At 39.5% G+C, this 19,788-nt stretch overlaps 1 protein-coding gene across 2 annotated transcripts in view; it reads left to right on the top strand.

Moving 5' to 3' along the window:
- Positions 1 to 17,675, top strand: part of SCP2 (sterol carrier protein 2) — a 122,924-nt gene extending 105,249 nt beyond the window's left edge. For both annotated transcript variants that reach the window (XM_023188385.2, XM_023188391.3), the window contains 3 exons: positions 4,435 to 4,564; positions 13,951 to 14,030; positions 16,668 to 17,675. In XM_023188385.2, coding sequence (XP_023044153.1) covers positions 4,435 to 4,564; positions 13,951 to 14,030; positions 16,668 to 16,763 — 306 coding nt within the window. In that variant the 3' untranslated portion in view covers positions 16,764 to 17,675. The remainder of the gene's footprint in view (positions 1 to 4,434; positions 4,565 to 13,950; positions 14,031 to 16,667) is intronic.
- Positions 17,676 to 19,788: the final 2,113 nt, after the last annotated feature.

The following is a 19,788-nucleotide window of genomic DNA, read 5'->3' as shown; positions in this document are numbered from 1 at the left end:
GGTTAATAAGAATGCTCTAAAATTAGATAGTGGTTTTGGTTGTACAACCTTAAATATACTAAAACAACCACTGAATTGAATACTTTAAAAGCATGAATTTTATAGGATATAAATTATATTTCAATGCTGTTATAAAACAAAAACACAACAAAAAGAAATAGTAAACTTAGGCCAGGCTCTCTGCATACTTAGAAACAGAGGTTAGTATCTAATGTCAGTTTATGTAAGTTCCTCAGGGGCAGTAATTATTTGAGTATTTCAGGTACTTATCACAGTGCCTGAACATTGTAAACACTTAAGTCTTTCTTAAAATAATATTATGAGGCCAGGCACGGTGGCTCATGCCTGTAATCTCAGCACTTTGGGAGGCTGAGGCAGGCAGATCATGAGGTCAGGAGATCAAGACCATCCTGGCTAACACGGTGAAACCCTATCTCTGCTAAAAATACAAAAATTTAGCCGAGTGTGGTGGTGTGTGCCTGTAGTCCCAGCTACTTGGGAGGCTGAGGCAGGAGAATGGTGTGAACCTGGGAGGCGGAGCTTGCAGTGAGCCGAGATCGTGTCACTGCACTCTAGCCTGGGCGACAGAGTGAGACTGTCTCAAAAAAAAAAAAAATTAATATTATGATACCAAAAAGAAGAATTTTGTGTGTAAATTATTGCAGATATGTAAGGCTGAAATAAAGAAGATAGGAAATAAAAGCTATTAGCAATTAAAGAGAACTCAACAGGCAGCCAGTTCCAAATTAAAAGAGTAGTATGTTTTCTATATATTTGCAATAACCTAGCCATAAAATGTAATGGAAAGATGTGTTATTAACAAAAACAATATAAAATACCTAAGAATAAACTTATCAAGAAATGTACAGAAGTCTATGTTGGGAAAAAAAAAAGACAACATTTTCCCAAAGCACATTAAACAAAAGGTGAAGGTTTACTATATTCATGGATGGGAAGACTTAATATTGTAAAGATATTACCTCTCCCCTAAACAGATCTGTATATTTTATGTAACCCCATCCAACTCCAACAACATTTTGTGAGAAGAACTAAGTGATTGTAAAGTGCATATAAAGGAAAATGTGTCCAAAAAAAATCCAAAATAACCAAGAATGTTTGGAAGAGAGGAATTATAATTGAGATTTGCTGTGTCAAAGAGTAAAGTATATTAGAAAGTTATTAGCACAGAAATAGCAGCTAGATCATGTAATAAAACATCATCAACAAAATGCTAACATTCATTGAGTATACTGTGTGTTGTGGGTATTTACATAATTCTCATACAGGTCTGTAAGGGTAGTTACTGTTTTATTCCCATTTAACAGATAAGAAAACTGAGATTCATACAAAAATACAAAAAATTAGCCGGGCATGGTGGCGGGCGCCTGTAGTCCCAGCTACTCGAGAGGCTGAGGCAGGAGAATGGCGTGAACCCAGGAGGCAGAGCTTGCAGTAAGCCAAGATCACACCACTGCACTCCAGCCTGGGCAACATAGTGAGACTCCATCTCAAAAAAAAGCAAACTGAGATTTAGAAAGGTTTAATAACTTGGCTAACTTGTTGATAACAATCAACAGGGTGTTGGTTAAATAAAATATGGTATACTTTTACAATTCAAGACTATATGTGACCATTTAAAATTATGTAGAATATTAGTGACACAGTAATTAGGATAATTATATTAAAAAAGTAGATTATAAAACAATATGATCCCATTTAAGATATATATATAAAAGCTTTATATATAACATATATATACTATATTTTATTTAGTCAGTGCCCTGTTAATTGTTATTCAGGCTCGTGCTAACTTCTGGCTCTTATCACAATGCTGTGAATAACATTCTCATATCTAAATATTTTTACAGAGCCTCATTTATTTAAGGGTAAATGCCTAGAATTAAACTTTGCTAATTAAGAACACCAAATCTAAGTATCAAAATAGGTTTGAATTCTTGCTCTTCCTTGTACTTCTACAAACCTAGCCAAGTTATTAGACCTTCCTGAATATATATGTATATAATATATATAGCATATATATCATATATAAATCTTATATATATCTCTTAAGTGGGATCATATTGTTTTGTAATCTACTTTTTCTGTTTAATATAATTAAACAGATCCCATTTAAGATACATATATATATAATCTTTTCTGTTTGATATAATTAGATCCCATGTAAGATACATATATATATAATCTTTTCTGTTTAATATAAACAGATTCCATTTAACAGATATATATCTTAAATGAGATCATATTTTGTAATCTACTTACTCTGTTTACAGAAAGATTTTCTTGTTTTTGGTACAAAACCCATTTTTTTTCTCTGCATATGTATGTACCAAAAATGATTTTCTTTGAGTGATAAAATTATGAATGATTTTGGCCGGGTGCAGTAGCTCACGCTTGTAATCCTAGCACTTTGGGAGGCTGAGGCAGGTGGATCACTTGAGGTCAGGAGTTCGAGACCATCTGGCCAATGTAGTGAAACCCTGTCTCTACTAAAAATACGAGAAATTAGCTGGGTATGGTGGCACATGCTGTAGTCCCAGCTACACGGGAGGCTGAGGCAAGAGAATCGCTCGAACCCAGGAGGCAGAGGTTGCAGTGAGGCAAGATTGTGCTACTGCGCTCCAGCCTGGGTGACAGAGCAAGACTCTGTCTAAAAAAAAATAATAATAATAAATTACAAATGATTTGTATTTTCTTCTTGTTTGTTGATATTTTCTAATTTTTCCACAGTGAAATAAATGTTCCTTCTCTAAAAATTTTTTTTCAATAAAATTATTATGTTGCTCTTGTTTTTTTCAAACAAGGTTTGTAAGGTTGTTGTCATCCTTTCATTATTCACCCTGCCAGCTGGCTTAGCTGCTCCTCTGTGCTCCTGCAGTCCCCTGTGTTTCCCTTGATCCCAGTGTATTGTCGTAGGGATTATAGCGTATTGTTATTACTTACTTTTCTGACTCCTATTTCTATATACTTGGTGCCTGTAACAATATTTGGCTCAATAAATGCTTCAGGAAGTTTCGACTGGGAATGAAGGGAAAAAAAAGAGGAAGTGAGGGAGAAGGGAAACTCCCTTGCAGAGATATAGGTCTGAGGTTGTTTTTCTGTATTTAGGCAGCTTCTTTCCCCAATATCCAAAAGCAAGTGGTGGATGGTATATTACTCATATTATTCTTTATACTGATAGAGAAAATGAGTTGAACAACAAGAACAAAAAAGGCCTTGATTTCAGAACCACTTGTCTTTAAGTCCTGATTGCGAGGAACCAAAAATATATGTAAGGCTAGCTGTGGTAGCTAACCCCTGTATCCCAGCACTTTGAGAGGCTGAGGCAGGAGGATTGTTTGAGCCCAGGAGTTTGAGACCAGCCTGGGCAGCATAGGGAGATTCTGTCTCTATACACATACACATACACACACACACACACACACAGATCCAGATCCTGTCTTTACACACACACACACACAAACACACACACACATTCAATTAACCAGTTGTGGTGGCACATGCTTGTAGTCCCAACTACTTGGGGGAGGCTGAAGTATAAGGATTGCCTGAGTGCTGGAGATTTACCCTGCAGTGAGCCCTGATTGTGCCACTGCCCTCCAGCCTGGGTGACAGAGTGAGAACTTGTCTCAAAAAAAAAAGAGAAAAAAAAACAATATATATATAAAATTTATATGTGTTTATATATATACCATTTATATGCTTATATATATATGTCATTGATATGTATGTGTATACACACAAACACACACACAGAGAGAAGGGAAGGTGGGGATTTTTACATTTAGAAATGCCAGAGTGAATCTTTCCCAAATTATTGAAACATATGAGGGCTATTTTGGCAGAAAATGCTGCCCTATCCCTTCTTCCCTTCCACCAGTTGTATCTAAAAGGCCTTTTTGGTTTTTTTTTGAGACAAGGTTTTGCTTTGTTGCCCAGGCTGGAGTGCACTGACATGATCATAGCTCACCATAACCTCGAACTCCTGGGCTCAAGTGATACTCCCATTTCAGCCTCCTGAGTAGGGGGGACCACAGGCATGCACCACCATACCTAGTTAATTTTTTATTTTTAGTGGAGACCAGATCTCACTATGCTGCCCAGGCTGGCCTTCAATTCTTGGGCTCAAGTGATCCCCCCACCTCTGCCTCCCAAAGTGCTGGGATTACAGGAATGATCACCATACAGCTAGCCTTACATATATTCCACATTTATTTTTAATAAAAGACTTGGCAGATATAGGAGTTGTTGCCTGCTTGCCTTTCAGACTTTTCTGGGTAAAAGATCATAAAGGACCTTGGGGACTGCTCCCTGGCCCAGATACTCATATCATGTATCTATGTAAACATGAATTTGCTTGAGGAGAAAGCCAGAGAAATGGACTTAATATAACCCCAGTGTTATTTTTCTTTCCAGGAAGGGGAACAGTTTGTGAAGAAAATCGGTGGTATTTTTGCCTTCAAGGTGAAAGATGGTCCTGGGGGTAAAGAGGCCACCTGGGTGGTGGATGTGAAGAATGGCAAAGGATCAGTGCTTCCTAACTCAGGTTAGTTTGGGAATGACTTCATTTCTAGGAGCACTGACAAGTTTACAAAGGCTGTCAGCTGGGAAAATGGGGGTCTGCCCTGCTGTTTCCCTAAAGGATTGGCTTTTCATATTAAAGAACCAGTGAATTCCAGGGAACAGGAACAGGTCAAAGCCACCTCCTCCCAAGGATTTGCAGGCTCCATCACAGAGTTGCCAATCTTAGGCTTTGGAATTAGGCAAACTTGGGTTGGAGTTCCGTCCATGCCATTCACATATTCTGACCTTGAGCAAGTTATTTAACTTTTCTGAGACTCAGTTTTCTCTTCTGTAAATGGGCTTAATAAATGGCCCCTTTTCATAAGATTGGTATGAAGATTAAGAGGATTCTCTCTTAATTAACCTGTAAAGCACATGGTCCAATGCATGGCTAGTGGCCTTGGAAGACCTGTCTATAGTCACTATCGCCAGTTATTCTCATCCAAATCTTTCTTGAACCCACTCTAGTCAGCTTTTGTCCTCATCACTATCCCCAGACTGTTCCCTGTCAAGGTCGCCAGTGACTACCACATTGCTAAATTCAGTGGTTAATTCCCAGCCCTCATGATATTACACTTACACGTTTTCCTTATCTACTGGCTGTTCCTCCTTGGCCTCTCTTGATGGTTTCTTTTTGTCTTCAAATTTCTAAGCATTGGAGTGTTCCAAGGCTCAGTTCTATTTGCCTTAATTCCTTGGGCATCTTATCTAGTCCCATGCTTTGAAACAGTTTCTACACTAATGGCCGTCTTTAGCGTGGACCCAGCCACTGAACTACAAGGTGTATATCCAGCTGCTTAACTGACAAGTTTACTTGGACACCTAATAGGTATCGCAAAGCTAACGTGTTAAACTGAACTCCTGATCTTTCTTCTTCTCCCCTGTAAGTGTGTACTCCTCTTGCTGTTATCCCATTCTTGGTAAATTGCTCCTGTGTCCTACTGGTTCCTTGGTCTAAAAACCTTGAAGTCATCTCTGGCCACTTTTTTTCTCTTACACTCCGCAGTTTAACCCATCAGCACATCTTGTCCTCCTCTGTAGCCACCACCACCCTGGTCTAAGCCAGCATCATTGTTTTATCTGGTCTCCCCACTTCTATTCTTGCCCACTACTCTGCACACCTGCCAGAGTGATCATTTAAAAACTTGCCAAATTGTTACCTTCCTCTGCTCAAAAGCATCCAATAGCTTTGTCTCACTGCAGGTAAAAGCAAAGTTCTTAAAATTGTCCTGTATGATCTGGCCCCAGTTTTCTCTGTCTTACTATGTATGTCCTTGCTCACTTGGCTCCAGTAACACTGACTTTTTTGCTGTTGTGTGAATGTGGGATTCTCTTGGTTGGGGGCTTTTCTACTCTCTGTTCCCTGTCCGGAATGACCTTCTCCCAGGTATCCTTGTGGCCTCTTCCCTCCTTTCCTTTGGATCTTTGCTCAAATTTCACCTTCTCAGTGAGCCCCTCCCTAACCACCCTTTTTAAAATCTTACCCCCACGGTGAAACCCCGTCTCTACTAAAAATACAAAAAAATTAGCTGGGTGTAGTGGCGAGCACCTGTAGTTCCAGCTACTCAGGAGGCTGAGGCAGGAGAATGGGTCGAACCTGGGAGGCGGAGCTTGCAGTGAGCCAAGATCATGCCACTGCACTCCAGCCTGGGCGACAGAGCGAGACTACAGCTAAAAAAATAATAATAATAATTATATGTATATATATATATATATCTCACCCCCATTACCATTCCCTATTGCCCTTTTCTGCCTTATTTTTCTCCATAGCACTTATTACTATCTGATATACCATGTAATATTTTACTTACTTTTTTTATGTCCATCTCTCTCACTTGAATTGTAAGTTCCTTGAAGACAGAGCTTTTTGTCTGAGGTATACTGCTGCATTCCCAGTGCTTAGAATGTACCTGACACATGGTAGGCCTTCAAAAATGAATAATTTAAAAATGGACAACAGAATGAATGAATGGTTCCGAGTAAGCATTCAGTAAGTGGTAGCTGTACTGTACTGTTATGCTTCTCTCGTTGGAGAGAGCCTAGGGTAATTTAGAAACACTATGGATTGGGACCAGCTTTTCGGAGGGCTTAAAATGCCCTGATAGGGGCTGGGCACGGTGGCTCACACCTGTAATACCAGCACTTTGGGAGGCCGAGGCGGGCAGATCACAACATCAGGAGTTCGAGACCAGCCTGGCCAACATGGTGAAACCCCATCTGTACTAAAAATACAAAAAATTAGCTGGGCGTGGTGATGCATGCCAGTAATCCCAGCTACTTGGGAGACTGAGGCAGGAGAATTGCTTGAACCCAGGAGGCAGAAGTTACAGTGAGCCGAGATGGCACCATTGCACTCCAGCCTGGGCAACAGAGCAAGACTCTGTCTTGAGAAGAAAAAAAAAAAAAAATGCCATGATAGGAACTTTGAAAGTCATTTGGTATATAACCAGTATACCAAAGCTTTTTAATATGCGTTAGAGCTTCCTAAATAGAAAAGTGAAGTCAGAGCTGTGTTTTAGAGGATGAAACTGGTACATTAGACCTGATTAATTGAAAAGGGTAAGATCAGAAGCAGAGAGAGCCATCAGGAGGATAGATGTTGCCACTGTCTAAGTGAGCGGAGAGGATGGCTGGCCTTTGTGTAGGCAGTGGGAAAAGCGAGTGTTGTGAGAGTAGATGCCAGAGATACTAGAGGTGAAGGTAATGGGACCTGGGAATTGCATGGAAGAAGCATGTCTGTCAAAGATGGTGAAATTTCATTACTGACACATTTTTGAGGGAGGTCCTTTTGGAAAGGATGACATAGGAGCACAGGTGGAAGCAAGGTTACCTCTAGCAAGAAGGGATGGATGGAAACTTCTTTCTCTGAAAGGGCAGGTAAATATTCAGGGGCATTTTGAGAGGAGAGGAGGTCGGCAAGCTCCTAGAATAGAGTGTAGAGCTTGGAGTGTGGAGAAAAAGTGAAGAGTACTGTTAATGTGCACTGTTGAATAAGGGATTGATGAGAGATGAATGAAAGAAAAATTGAGCAGTAGTTAGGGCATCTGTCTAGTGTGGGCAGCATGACTTTGTTGTGGATGGTTCCTGAATTATATAGAGTCCCTTTTTTTTCTTCCAAAATGAATGGGCAAAAAAATGATCATAACTTTGCATTCTATGAGCCGCCACTCTAGGGTGGTGTACAAAGAAAAGCTAAAGGCTTTATCTGGATTCCAGCTTTTAGAAATAGAAAGAACTTCAGGAATTATATTAATCATCTTTTTTTTTTTAATGACTGAAGGTTAATGGTTACTTTTGTATTTAGATATGCCCATACTGATATTAAGGTTGTTTTAAAAAAAATTTCTCCTTTTCCTCCTATTTTGTTGATGTTGATTGATAGGGTTCGTTTGTCATCAAAGATCATATGCTGATGGAAAGCTGTTGAATGATTTGGAAAAGCTGTGTTCCCTCCAGATAGGTTCTTGCCATGTTCTTCCCACATTAGGTGCTGTACCCCAGACCCCAAGGGATCTTACCCTGGGGCAGGATAATTTCTGCTGAAACTGACACTTGCTGGCAGCCAAGAGTGGTGTTGAAATACAGACTTACCAAGAAAAGCCATCACTGGAAATTGCCAGCTCCTTTTACATCAACCAACAAATGGCTATTTGTTAGAGATTAGCTACATTAAAGCATTAATAACCTGTCCTAGTTTGAACCGGCATCTTAAGGAGAATTGCTAGTTCATTTGGCATGTACATAATGTTAGGGGGTTTGTTTATTGTTAACAAAGTAAGATTTACTTAAATATATTTTGTAAGAGCTTGGTAATGATTATTGAGATGAATATATTATGGATTTTTAGATTTTGTGCATTTTCCATCATCTGTTTTTGCTGCCTGGGTACCTTTTAGAATCTTGTCCACGAGTTCTGCGTTTGCCTCATCTCCTTTGAAACGACTCATATAGCATATATCCAGGAAGCCAACTTTGATTAATCTAACATAAGATATTATTCCTTCATTCCTTTATTCTGCCCCTTCAGCACCTTGAGTTCTCAACTTTCTCCCTTTATGGGCAGCATGATACAGAAAGCTTCAGGGTCTCCTAACCCCAAGGTACAGTAGAAAGAGCACAGCCTTTTAGAAACACCCAAACCTGGGTTCAGATCTAGGCTCTGTCACTTAAAGGGTATATACCTTCCCTGAGTCTAGTGGTCTTATCTAGAATATGATGAGAATAATTTCTATCCGTAGAACCGTTGTGGGGATTAAATGAGATAAGGAATATAGAGCACCTGGTAAGTGCTCAGTAAATCATTGTTTCCTCCCCAGACCATATGTTAAACGTTAATTTTGCTTAGACACATAGGTTTGTCTAAGGCCCTCAAAAGGACTTTGAGAACTTGGAAACCATCTGGGATTCATCAAATGCTGATGAATCGGTGAAGGCACAGTTAAAACTGAGCTGTTGAATGTTTACATACTTCCTACAACAAAAGGAAGCAATAGAGCATAGGAATTGGCAGTATGAGCTTTGGCAACAGGAATCTGCATTCAGATGGAGCTCAGCTACTTACTAGCTATGTGGTCTTGGGCAAGTTATTTGGTCCCTCTGACCCTTATAGGATTGTTATAAAGATCAGATGAGACCAGGTATGTTGAAGTGTTCAGCATAGTGAGAGCTCAATAAATGCTGATATTACAGCAGTAGCAGTAGCAGATTTTACTTCCTGAAGCCCCCTTTCAATGACCAAGAGTCCTTTCTTGGACTGTTAGGACCAGGTCCAACGATCTCAGTTTGTTTTTTACCTTGTGCTCTTTGATGTTATATATATGCAAGAGAACTGGATTTTCTAGGCTGTAAATTTGTTTATTTTTAAAGGATTTAGACCTTTTTTCCAGTATTAAGAGAAAATTTGTTAGCAGCTAAGTTAGGATAACCATTGAATCTCAGTCTTTTTAGGGGCAATCCCTGAGTTCTAAGACATATAATAAAAACTTTTTTTCTTTTTTCTTTTTTTTTTTTTTGAGGCGGAGTCTCGCTCTGTCGCCCAGGCTGGGGTGCAGTGGCCGGGTCTCAGCTCACTGCAAGCTCTGCCTCCCGGGTTTACACCATTCTCCTGCCTCAGCCTCCCGAGTAGCTGGGACTACAGGCGCCCGCCACCTCACCCGGCTAGTTTTTTGTATTTCTTAGTAGAGACGGGGTTTCACCGTGTTAGCCAGGATGGTCTCGATCTCCTGACCTTGTGATCCACCCGTCTCGGCCTCCCAAAGTGCTAGGATTACAGGCTTGAGCCACCGCGCCCGGTCTTGTTTCGGTTATTTAATAATAGAGGCATACTATGGTTTAACAGTTTATTCTATTTCTTTTTTTTTTTTTGAGATGGAGTCTCACTCTTGTTACCCAGGTTGGAGTCCAATGGTGCGATCTCAGCTCACTGCAACCTCCGCTCCTGGGTTCAAGAGATTCTCCTGCTTCAGCCTCCTAAGAAGCTGGGATTACAGGCACCCGCCACCATGCTCCGCTAATTTTTGTATTTTTAGTAGAGGTAGAGTTTCACCATGTTGGCCAGGCTAGTCTTGAACTCCTGACCTCAGGTGATTTGCCTACCTCAGCTTCCCAAAATGCTGGGATTACAGGTGTGAGCCACTGTGCCCGGCTTCTATTCCATCTCTTTTATTAAGGTACAGATTATCTGATTAGCTATTATGCCATAATTTGATCATCTTTTGAAATTCACATAATCTGTTAATTTATTCAACAAATGTTTATTGATTTCCTATGTGTCAAGTACTCTTCAAGGGCCTGTGGATATAGCAGTGATCAACACTGACAAGGGCTCTGCCCCTTGAAGTTTTCATTCTATCGGACAAATACAGACAGAAAACACATACACATATAAGTAGAGTAGTTTCAGATCAGTGCCCTGTGAATAAAATGTGACTTCATTTCAGGGAGAGGCCAGGTTTAATTTGAGCTAATTCTTAATGAGAGGAGGAGCCAACTGTTAGAATCCTATTGTTATATTAATTGATCGCCTGAAACGTTGACTGCTGAAAATACTGATTTCTTGGTGAATTTTTCCTTTTGCACTTGAAACCTCTCATTTGGACAAGGTAGACATGGCTGATTTAGCAATGAGGTATTAGTCTTTGTTGTCCAGTCTTTTTTCCACTATTTTACTTTGATAATAAAATTAATATTTTAAAAGCTTTGTATTATTAAAATTGCATACACTTGATGTAAAAAAAAATAGAAAAGATAGACAAATAAAATGAAGAACTACCCTGCCAAAATTCCACTGTCCAGGTTAGGAGTTGGCAAATTATGCCCTGCAGACCAAATCTAGCCCACCACCTGTTTTTTTGTTTTGTGTTTTGTAAAATTTTTATTGAAGTCTAGCCTGTAGTAAAGGGCATAATTCCAGAGTGTACCACATGATGAATGTTGACAAATGAATACACCTCCAAGATTAAGACACAGAATGTTGCCGGCACTCCAGAAACCTCCCTCCTGCCCGCCTGCTGTCACTATTCACTCCCAAAAGGAACCATTATTTCGAATCCTATCACCATAGCTTGATTTTATTTATAGACCAATAACATTTACTCTTTTTTAGGTCTGGCTTTTTTTATTCAACAGCATAAGATTCATTCATATGGTTGCATGTGGCAGTAGTTTGTGTTTACTATGCAAATACCCCAGAATTCATTCCTAGTGCATTTGATGTATCTTTACATTGTTTCAATTTGGGGCCCTGATGAATAATGTTGTTATGAATATTCTTATAGATGTCTTCTAGTGGACATTTCCATTGTACTTATTTCCATTGGACATGTACCCAGGGCTAGGTGATAAAGTACAGTATAGCCAAACAGGTTTTTCGTGTGGAGGTACTATTTTACATTTCCTTCCACATTATATGAGAGTTTTAGTTCCTCTGCATTTTTGACGGTACTTGGTACTTGCCAAGTTTTTTTAAAATCAGGCTAATTGATGTACAATTAACAATAAACAATAAAATCAACCCTTTTCAGATGTATAATTCTGTGAATTTAGACAAATGCATACAGTTGTATAACTATCACCAGAAATCAAGATATAGACTGTTTCCATTACCCCCGAAAGTGTCCTCATGTCCCTCTATAGTCAGCCCCCTCAGGCCCTTTCAGCCACTAGTTTGATTTCTCTCCCTGTAGTTTTGCTTTCCCTAGGAAGTCATACCCATGAAATCATACAGTATGTGGTTTTTTGAGCCTCCTTTCACTGAAATTTATTCATGTTGTTGCATAGATCATCAAGTGTTTTGTTCTTTTTTGCTGCTGAATGGTTACCCGTTCACCAGTTGATGCACATTTGGGTTTTTTCCAGCTTTTGGCAGTTATGAATAAAGCCACTATAAGCATTCACATGCAGGTTTTTGTGTGGACATAAGTTTTCATTTTTCTTTGGTGAATACCTAGGAATAGGATTGCTAGTTCATGTCGTATGTGTATGTTTAGTTTTATGTGAAACTTCCAGACTGTTTTCTGAAAGTGGCTGTATCATTTTACAGTCTTTCGGATACTATGTTGACCTTTCATTTGTTTCACATCCTCACTAATGCTAGGTATTGCCTTTTTTTATTTTTATTTTTAAATTTCAGCCATTTGTTCTAGTAGGTATGTGGCACTCATCGTGATTTTAATGTGAATTTTCTGATGGTTAAGGAAGTGAAGCACTGTTATCTCCAGGGACCTCTTTCCAAGTTGCTGTGGAGCTGTAACCAGTCCCTCTCCTGAGCCACTTACTGGACTGCCAGCTTAGTGCCTATTGTGTTGTGTTAGTCCTAATATGCCTCTCTCTCTTCCCTGTTAGACTGTGAGTGTCTCAAAGCGTCAAAGCACATCTTATTTGTCTTTATGTTTCCAGAATTTAGCACAGTCTCTGACATTTTTAGGTAAACACAAAATTCTTTGAATTTATGTGTTTCTTGACCATTTGGAGATCTTTTATATAATGCCTGTATGTGTCATTTGCGCATTTTTATTTTGGATCGTCTAACCTTTTCTAGTTGAGCAGTAGGAGAGTAGGAGTTTTTTTTTTTTTTTTTTTTCCGTAATCCACTGTACCTTCGACAGGAGTTCTTCATACAGTCTGGATACAAGTTCTTTGTCAGAGATATATGAGTTGCAAGTATCTTCTCCTCCCTCTGACTGCCACCTGTTTAAAATAATTTTATTTTAGCCAACATTTGTTTATATATTATCTATGGCTGCTTTTGCACTAAAGGGCAGAATTGAGTAGTTGTGATAGAGACCTACTGACCTGCAAAGCCTAAAATATTTAGTTGTCTGACCCATTACAGAAAGTTTGTTAACCCTCGATCTAGATAACCGTATTCATTTTCTATTATGGTATAACAGATTGCCACAAACTTAGTAGCTTAAAACAATGCACACATTTATTAGCCCACAGTTTCAATGGATAAGTAGGCTGAGGACAGCTTAGCTGGGTCCTCTGCATAGAGTCACACAAGGCTACAGTCAAGGTGTTGGCCAAGGCTGGGCTCTCATCTGGAGGCTTCACTGGGGAAGGATCCATGTCCAAGTTCATTCAGGTTGCTGGCAGAATTCATTTCCCTGTGGCCTTGGGAAACATAGCTTTCCTCTTTTACTGGCTATAGGCCAGAGCTGGTCCTCAGCTCCTAATGGCCAGTTCCCTGTCACATGGCCCTCTCCATAGGAAGTCCATAACATAGCAGTGAAGTCATTCAGAGCCAGCAGGAGAGCAAGAATGAATCTGCTAGCAAGGTGGAATCATTTAATGTAACAAAATCACAAGAGTGACATCTCATTATCTTTGCCATATTCTGTTAGCTAGAAGCAAGTCACAGGTTCTGCTCACACTGGAAGGAAGGGGATGTACACCAGGAGGGCCACCTTAGAGTCTGTCACCGTTACTGTTAGTAATATATTGGTGTCTTAAGTTTACAGATGTTTTTCTATATATATATAGTTGAATTCTGTTTTTAAGCCAAAATGGCATCATACAGTTTATTTTGTAACTGGCATATATGATAATATCACGAATAATGTAACATGAACATTTTTTTATGTCAGTAAATCCAGATCCATGTCATTTCTTATTGTGGTTTATATCATACCTGACTATTTGAATATACCATAATTTATTTAATCAATTCCATCTTGTTAAATATCAGGATTGCTTGTGGTTTGTGTCACATTTTACCAGCCTGCCATAGAAGTATATGTGAGTGCCCATTTCCCCACACTGCCTCAGTGCTGGTTGTAATTCTGTTGCAGTCAGTGGCTTTTGACGAAAATGTATATGTGAAACTGAACAGCTCCTTTTCTCCTTCCTTCTCCTGTGTATCTGTTTTAGATAAGAAGGCTGACTGCACAATCACAATGGCTGACTCAGACTTCCTGGCTTTAATGACTGGTAAAATGAATCCTCAGTCGGTAAGTATGATGGAGCTTATATCCTGCTAGTAGGTAGGTTTTCAGCCCTTTCTACTCCATCTCGACTCAGACTCTAAGGTGCAAAGTGGTCAGACTCACAAAACTCTGCAGCGTTCCCCAAACAAGTGACAGATGTCTGTGGAGCAAGCTATGTGCCAGACACTGTCTTGTGTGCTGAAAGTGCCCAGAAGAATAAGAAATAGTTCCCACGCTCAGGGCATCCACAGATCTGGAAAAGAGTCAGTGCAGCCAGAGATCGAAGGTGCCACACCTGACTTGTGGTCAGGGGAGGATGAAGGCAGGAGCAGCCATATCTTTCTGGGCCATCAGGGAGAGCCCCACAGAGGTAGCAGCTCTTAAGTTTAGTGCCCAGGTGGAAAGTAGGAGTGTTCCAGCAGGAGGGAGCGGTGGCATGAACAAAGGCATGACCTTTTACATTCCATTTATTTGCCCATGTTCTTCTTTTTGCCTGACCTGTCCTTACCTGACAAATGACTTGTCTTTCAAAGTTAGCTCAGATGTTATCTCCAGGGACCTCTTTCCAAGTTGCTGTGGAGCTGTAACCAGTCCCTCTCCTGAGCCACTTACTGGACTGCCAGCTTAGTGCCTATTGTGTTGTGTTAGTCCTAATATGCCTCTCTCTCTTCCCTGTTAGACTGTGAGTGTCTCAAAGCGTCAAAGCACATCTTATTTGTCTTTATGTTTCCAGAATTTAGCACAGTCTCTGACATTTTCAGGTATTCTGTAAACACCTGTTGGACTAAATTGCATTTGTCTGGAGCGTGTTTATGCCTTGTATAGATTTTCCTAGTCCCCAGACTGTCAAGGGTCCTCTTAGATTCTTCAGCTGCAGTGTTGAATGGACTTGATATAGTGAGCTTTCTGTCAACTTGATATACTGAGCTTTCCATTAAAAAAGAAACTAAGATGTTTCTTTCCAATGTAACTTAATTTTTTTGTTGTCTCAGTCTGGTTTGTTTTAGGTCTTATTCCTGTGGTTCTCTGGTAATTTGCAAGATTGGATAAAACAACTAAATCTCACTCCCACTTGCTTTTTTTAAAATGCTTTTTCTAAGTAACCAAGCATGTTTTAGTTGATGCCATGACAAGTGAGATTAGTATCTGTGATGTTTCCGCTGAATACTTACCATTGGCACTGACATTTCCACTGAGCTCGCTCCAGAAATCTGGACAGAACAGAGGCCACCAATATAGGAGCTGGCTGTCATCCTGCTTCCCACCCACTGCACATGCCATGCACAGCTCTGGCAGGCTGTTCAGACTTCACACATCAGCTGCCTTCATTCTCTCAATTTATCTTTGTACTGCCCATTCTGGGGGCAAGGTGTCAGCTTATTTTCCTTCAGCACCTGTTAACACCCAAAGGAATTAAAGATAAAAGTAGCAGACCTTTCTATTAATGTGCTAATAGACTTCCCTTATGCTCAGAGGATTTCCAGAGGATTTGACTGGAAATCGTTAAATGCAGTGGAAATTCTGATTTCAGTGTTTGACTCCAGCAGCAAGCATACATGAAGAACACCTAGGGGCCAGACTGAAATCATCTTTATGTATGGACTCTCTAAAGGGTGAAGATTCATGTTTTCTCCATTGTTAGTAAATAAAAAGTGATTTTCTTTGTTAACTTAAAAAGGGGAAAGGTGGTGAGTTTCTCCTGTACTACTGGTTCGTATTTTTTAATGATGTTTGTTCAATGTATTGTGTTCTGAGACACCTGACCTTTAAGCCGTCAGACAGAAGGCTTTGTGCCATATTTAGTTTGTCCAGACAGAGGAGGGGGAAGAAAAAGAATTAGTCACCCCTACCAGGAGGTACAGAAAAAACAGAGCTCCTTACATTCGCATGGATGATGTAGAAGAGCTCCTAGCTTCTTAATGTACTGTTAAAAACCTAGGACTACCAGAAACTTTTAAAAAAATCTAGCCCTTCCTTATTTTAAACATTCAGTTAAAATACTGAGATCATGGCAGGGAAATTATGCTATGTTCCCAATTTTGCTATTTCTCTTAGGTTTTCCTGGGATTTTGTTACATGGTAAATTTAGCAAACATCATGTGATCTAATCCCAGGCAGTTGTTAAATGGAACAAATTGTGGCTCTGCCCTTTAGATTGGTTTGATTCTTCTTATTGAGCCAAAGAGTAACACAAGCACCCCATTCTCAGCAGGCTCTGTGTCCTCTGTAGGGATAAGTCCTTTATCATTGGTGGCATTTCATCCACATGCACATTGGATTGAACCCCAAGAGTTTCTGTGTTTTTTGTGTATGCTTTTTCTCTCAGCAGCCTGCTAAAAATTTCAGTTCATATTTCCCACCTACATGGAATGTTTTAAAACAGAATCAGTCTAGTAACCCACTTTGAGGAGGACAGGTAAAAACAGGCTCAATTTCTATGAGAAATTTGGGAAGGCTGCTCCTTTCTGCTGCTCTGTGAAAAGTGTGGCCTTTTCAAATTCTTTTGAAGAATCTGGTTCCAAATCTATTGTAGAAAGCCAAGTTTCATATTTTAGAGAAAGTCATGTGACCTGGATAAATAAATGATCTCAGGGCTAGATAGTGTAGAAACATCAGCAATCTTAAAAACACCGAGTAATGAATTTTCTTTCTTCTTTACAGGCCTTCTTTCAAGGGAAATTGAAAATCACTGGCAACATGGGTCTGGCTATGAAGTTACAAAATCTTCAGCTTCAGCCAGGCAACGCTAAGCTCTAAAGAACTCCCTTTGGCTACTTTGAAAATCAAGATGAGATATATAGATATATATCCATACATTTAATTGTCAGAATTTAGACTGAAACTACACATTGGCAAATAGTGTGGGATAGATTTGTTTTTAAATGGGTGTGACCAATCCTGTTTTTCCTGTGCTATGGGTGACTAGAGCCTGATGGTATACTACTGCTTTGCGGAATTGCATACAACTGTGCATTACAAAGTTAATATGGTAATTATGGTCTGGGGTAAAATTGAGTTTCAGAATAAAATTAGGAACAGTAAAATCCAAAGAACTATGTAAACAAAAAAGCTTTTGTTTTGCTTACAAAGCATATTTAAGGATTATTCTGCTGAAGATTCAATTTAAGAGTTTTCCTTGGGAGAACTAAGTAAGAAACACAATGCCAACAGCTGGCCAGTAATTAGTGTTGTGCACTTAATGTCCTTAATCAATTTCTCAATAGTTCTTAAAATTAGTGAGATGAAGAAAAAAATCTAAAAATTTTGCATTTCATGCTATCAGAAACAGTATTTTCTCCCAAATCAAAATAAAAGAAATATGATCAGAGCTTGCACACAGGCTTGTTTTTAAAATAACAATATTTTTAAAATGGGTTTCCTTCTTGAAAAATCAGTGTATTAGTCATAAAACACTATCATTAAGAATAATTGAACAATAAAGTTTGCTTTGAGATGCACAGTTTTCAAATTATAATCTCACTTCAAATATATAAAGTTCTCGGTCCTTTGTTACCGTTTTCCTTTTTCATATAAGTTTAATTATCTGCATTTATCTTTTTTCCTAGTTTTTCTAATACTATGTTATTTCTTACAATTCAGTGAGATATGGGATAAAATAATGCTTTGAGAAGAATGTTTAATAGAAAATTAAAATAGCTTTTTCTGGCCTCTGTTATTTATATTGTGTGTGTTCTTCTTGCTCAGGGTTCTCTAGATAATGCAGAATAAAGAGAAACATTGGGGGATTTATAAACTGAATGTTATCTGGACATAGTCACTGGTTTTTGACTGGGGAGGCAGTGTGGTATGATAGAGCACTTGACTAGGAGCTAAGAGACTTGCTTCTCTTAGGCAAATAACTGCCTGCCTGGACCTGTTTGCTAAACTGTTAGGAGATTTAAGTAAATGCTCCAAAGGTACCTTCTGCTCCGAATCCTGTGAGTTTCCTCAGAGCCCAGTAGAATGGTTTGGGAATTATCCAGGCCCCACCTTGCTGTTGTTGTCATTACTTCACCCAAAGGTGGGCAGAGGTAGAAAACAAGCTGGTTACATTTGTTTAGGTGATTGGAGCCCTTGCTAATATAGTCAGGACTATGGATCAGGTCTCCTAAGACCATTTAGCTTTGCATGTTCTGTGACCAGCAGAACAGCATTTGGTAGTAGGGCAAGAGGTTACGTTAAGCCCATAGAAGTTGATCCCAAGTTCCATAAAATGAATTCAGAACACAGACCTACTTCCTAATCATAGTAGTTTCTTACTCTGAGAAGAAAAAGACTTCAAGAAAAGAGTTTCAACAAAATGACTGATTTCTCTGTAGTTTGGATTCGCTGCTTCATTCTGTCCTCACTTGTCCCACATAACAAGAGATACCTGAAATAGGCTTTAGGATAAACCTCAAAAACAAAAAGGAAAAACAAAAACTGGTTCTCAGGGTAGGAATATGTTCATATAGGATGTAATTTGTGTGCATGATAGAAAAGTACTTAGTGATAAAATAGTTTGATTTTTTTCCCCTTCTGGTATTACGGTTTGGAGGAAGGAGATTAAGTTTTAATTTGAGTTAAAACTGCCGTTACTAGTTGTGCTGCTTGAAGAGATCAAGTCTCAGTTGCCTGATTGATAAAGTGGAGATACTAATTTTGGCCTCCTAGGATTATGAGACGCTAGAGAGATAACACGTAAAGTACCTACAGCAGTTGCTAGTTGAGGGTAGTCATTCAGTACACGTGAGTTCCCTTGCTCTTCTCACCATTAGCAGCACCACTTGCTCCTGGGATATGTGACTCCTGGGATATGTGATTCCTGGGGTATGTGATTCCTGAGATATGTGATTCCTGGGATATGTGATAATGATGTTTGTAGTGTTATGTCCCACTTCTAGAGTCTTTCGTTTGTTCATTTAACGGGTATTTATTGAGTGCCTACCATATACAGAGTGCTATATAGAAGGTATAATCTCACCAGAGATACTAGTCAGCTCTTTTTCTCAAGGTGCTTACATTCTAACTGGGGAGACAGTCAGTCAAAGAGACAATTATTATTGACTATGAAGTGCCCAGCGGGAAATGGTTAGGGTGCTGTGATAAGCAGTCATAGTGAGGGACCTTGATAAAGTAGTTAAAAGAGAGGTCTTCGAGGAAGTAATTTTTAAGCTGAGATCTGAAGGTTAAGAAGGAGCAAACCATGCAAAGAACATTGCATGAAAGGGTAGAAACAGGCTTGACTTGTTCCAAAAACTGCGAGGGGGCCAGTGTGAGTGGAATAGTGAGCAGGAAGGACAGGCCCGAGATCAGATCAGATAGATACACAGAAGCTAGTTTCATTGGGATTTGTTCATTATGGTAAGGCTTTTTTTGTATTTCATTCTTAGTGAAGTCAGGAGCTGTTGACAATACAGCTTTACAGGTGTTTATTTCTTAGGCTACATATTCATCTTGCCATCATATCCTAGGTCTGGAACGCAGACTAATGGAGTAGCCACTACCTGGAATATCATGACCATCATGGCAGATGAAGAGAAAAAGGTGAAGTGCATGTTGGCTCTTAAAGCTTCTGCCTGAAGTGATACATACCACTTTTGCTCCCATCTCCTTGACCAAAGACAGTCACATGCCCCACCTAACTTCAGAAACTTAACATGTACCAGAAGGAGAAAGTAGAGTTGGAATATTGGTGAAGAGAACTGATGACCACCAGAAGGACTGCAAACGGGAATGAAATAATTTAACACTGTAGCTGGTGTGTGGAGAATGTACTGGTGGCAGAGGGCTGGAGAATGGA

This window comes from Piliocolobus tephrosceles, chromosome 1 (assembly GCF_002776525.5).
Source record: "Piliocolobus tephrosceles isolate RC106 chromosome 1, ASM277652v3, whole genome shotgun sequence".
Lineage (NCBI taxonomy): Eukaryota > Metazoa > Chordata > Mammalia > Primates > Cercopithecidae > Piliocolobus > Piliocolobus tephrosceles.
The sequence above is the reverse complement of the archived record's forward strand: the minus strand, read 5'-3'. Positions and strand labels throughout refer to the sequence as shown.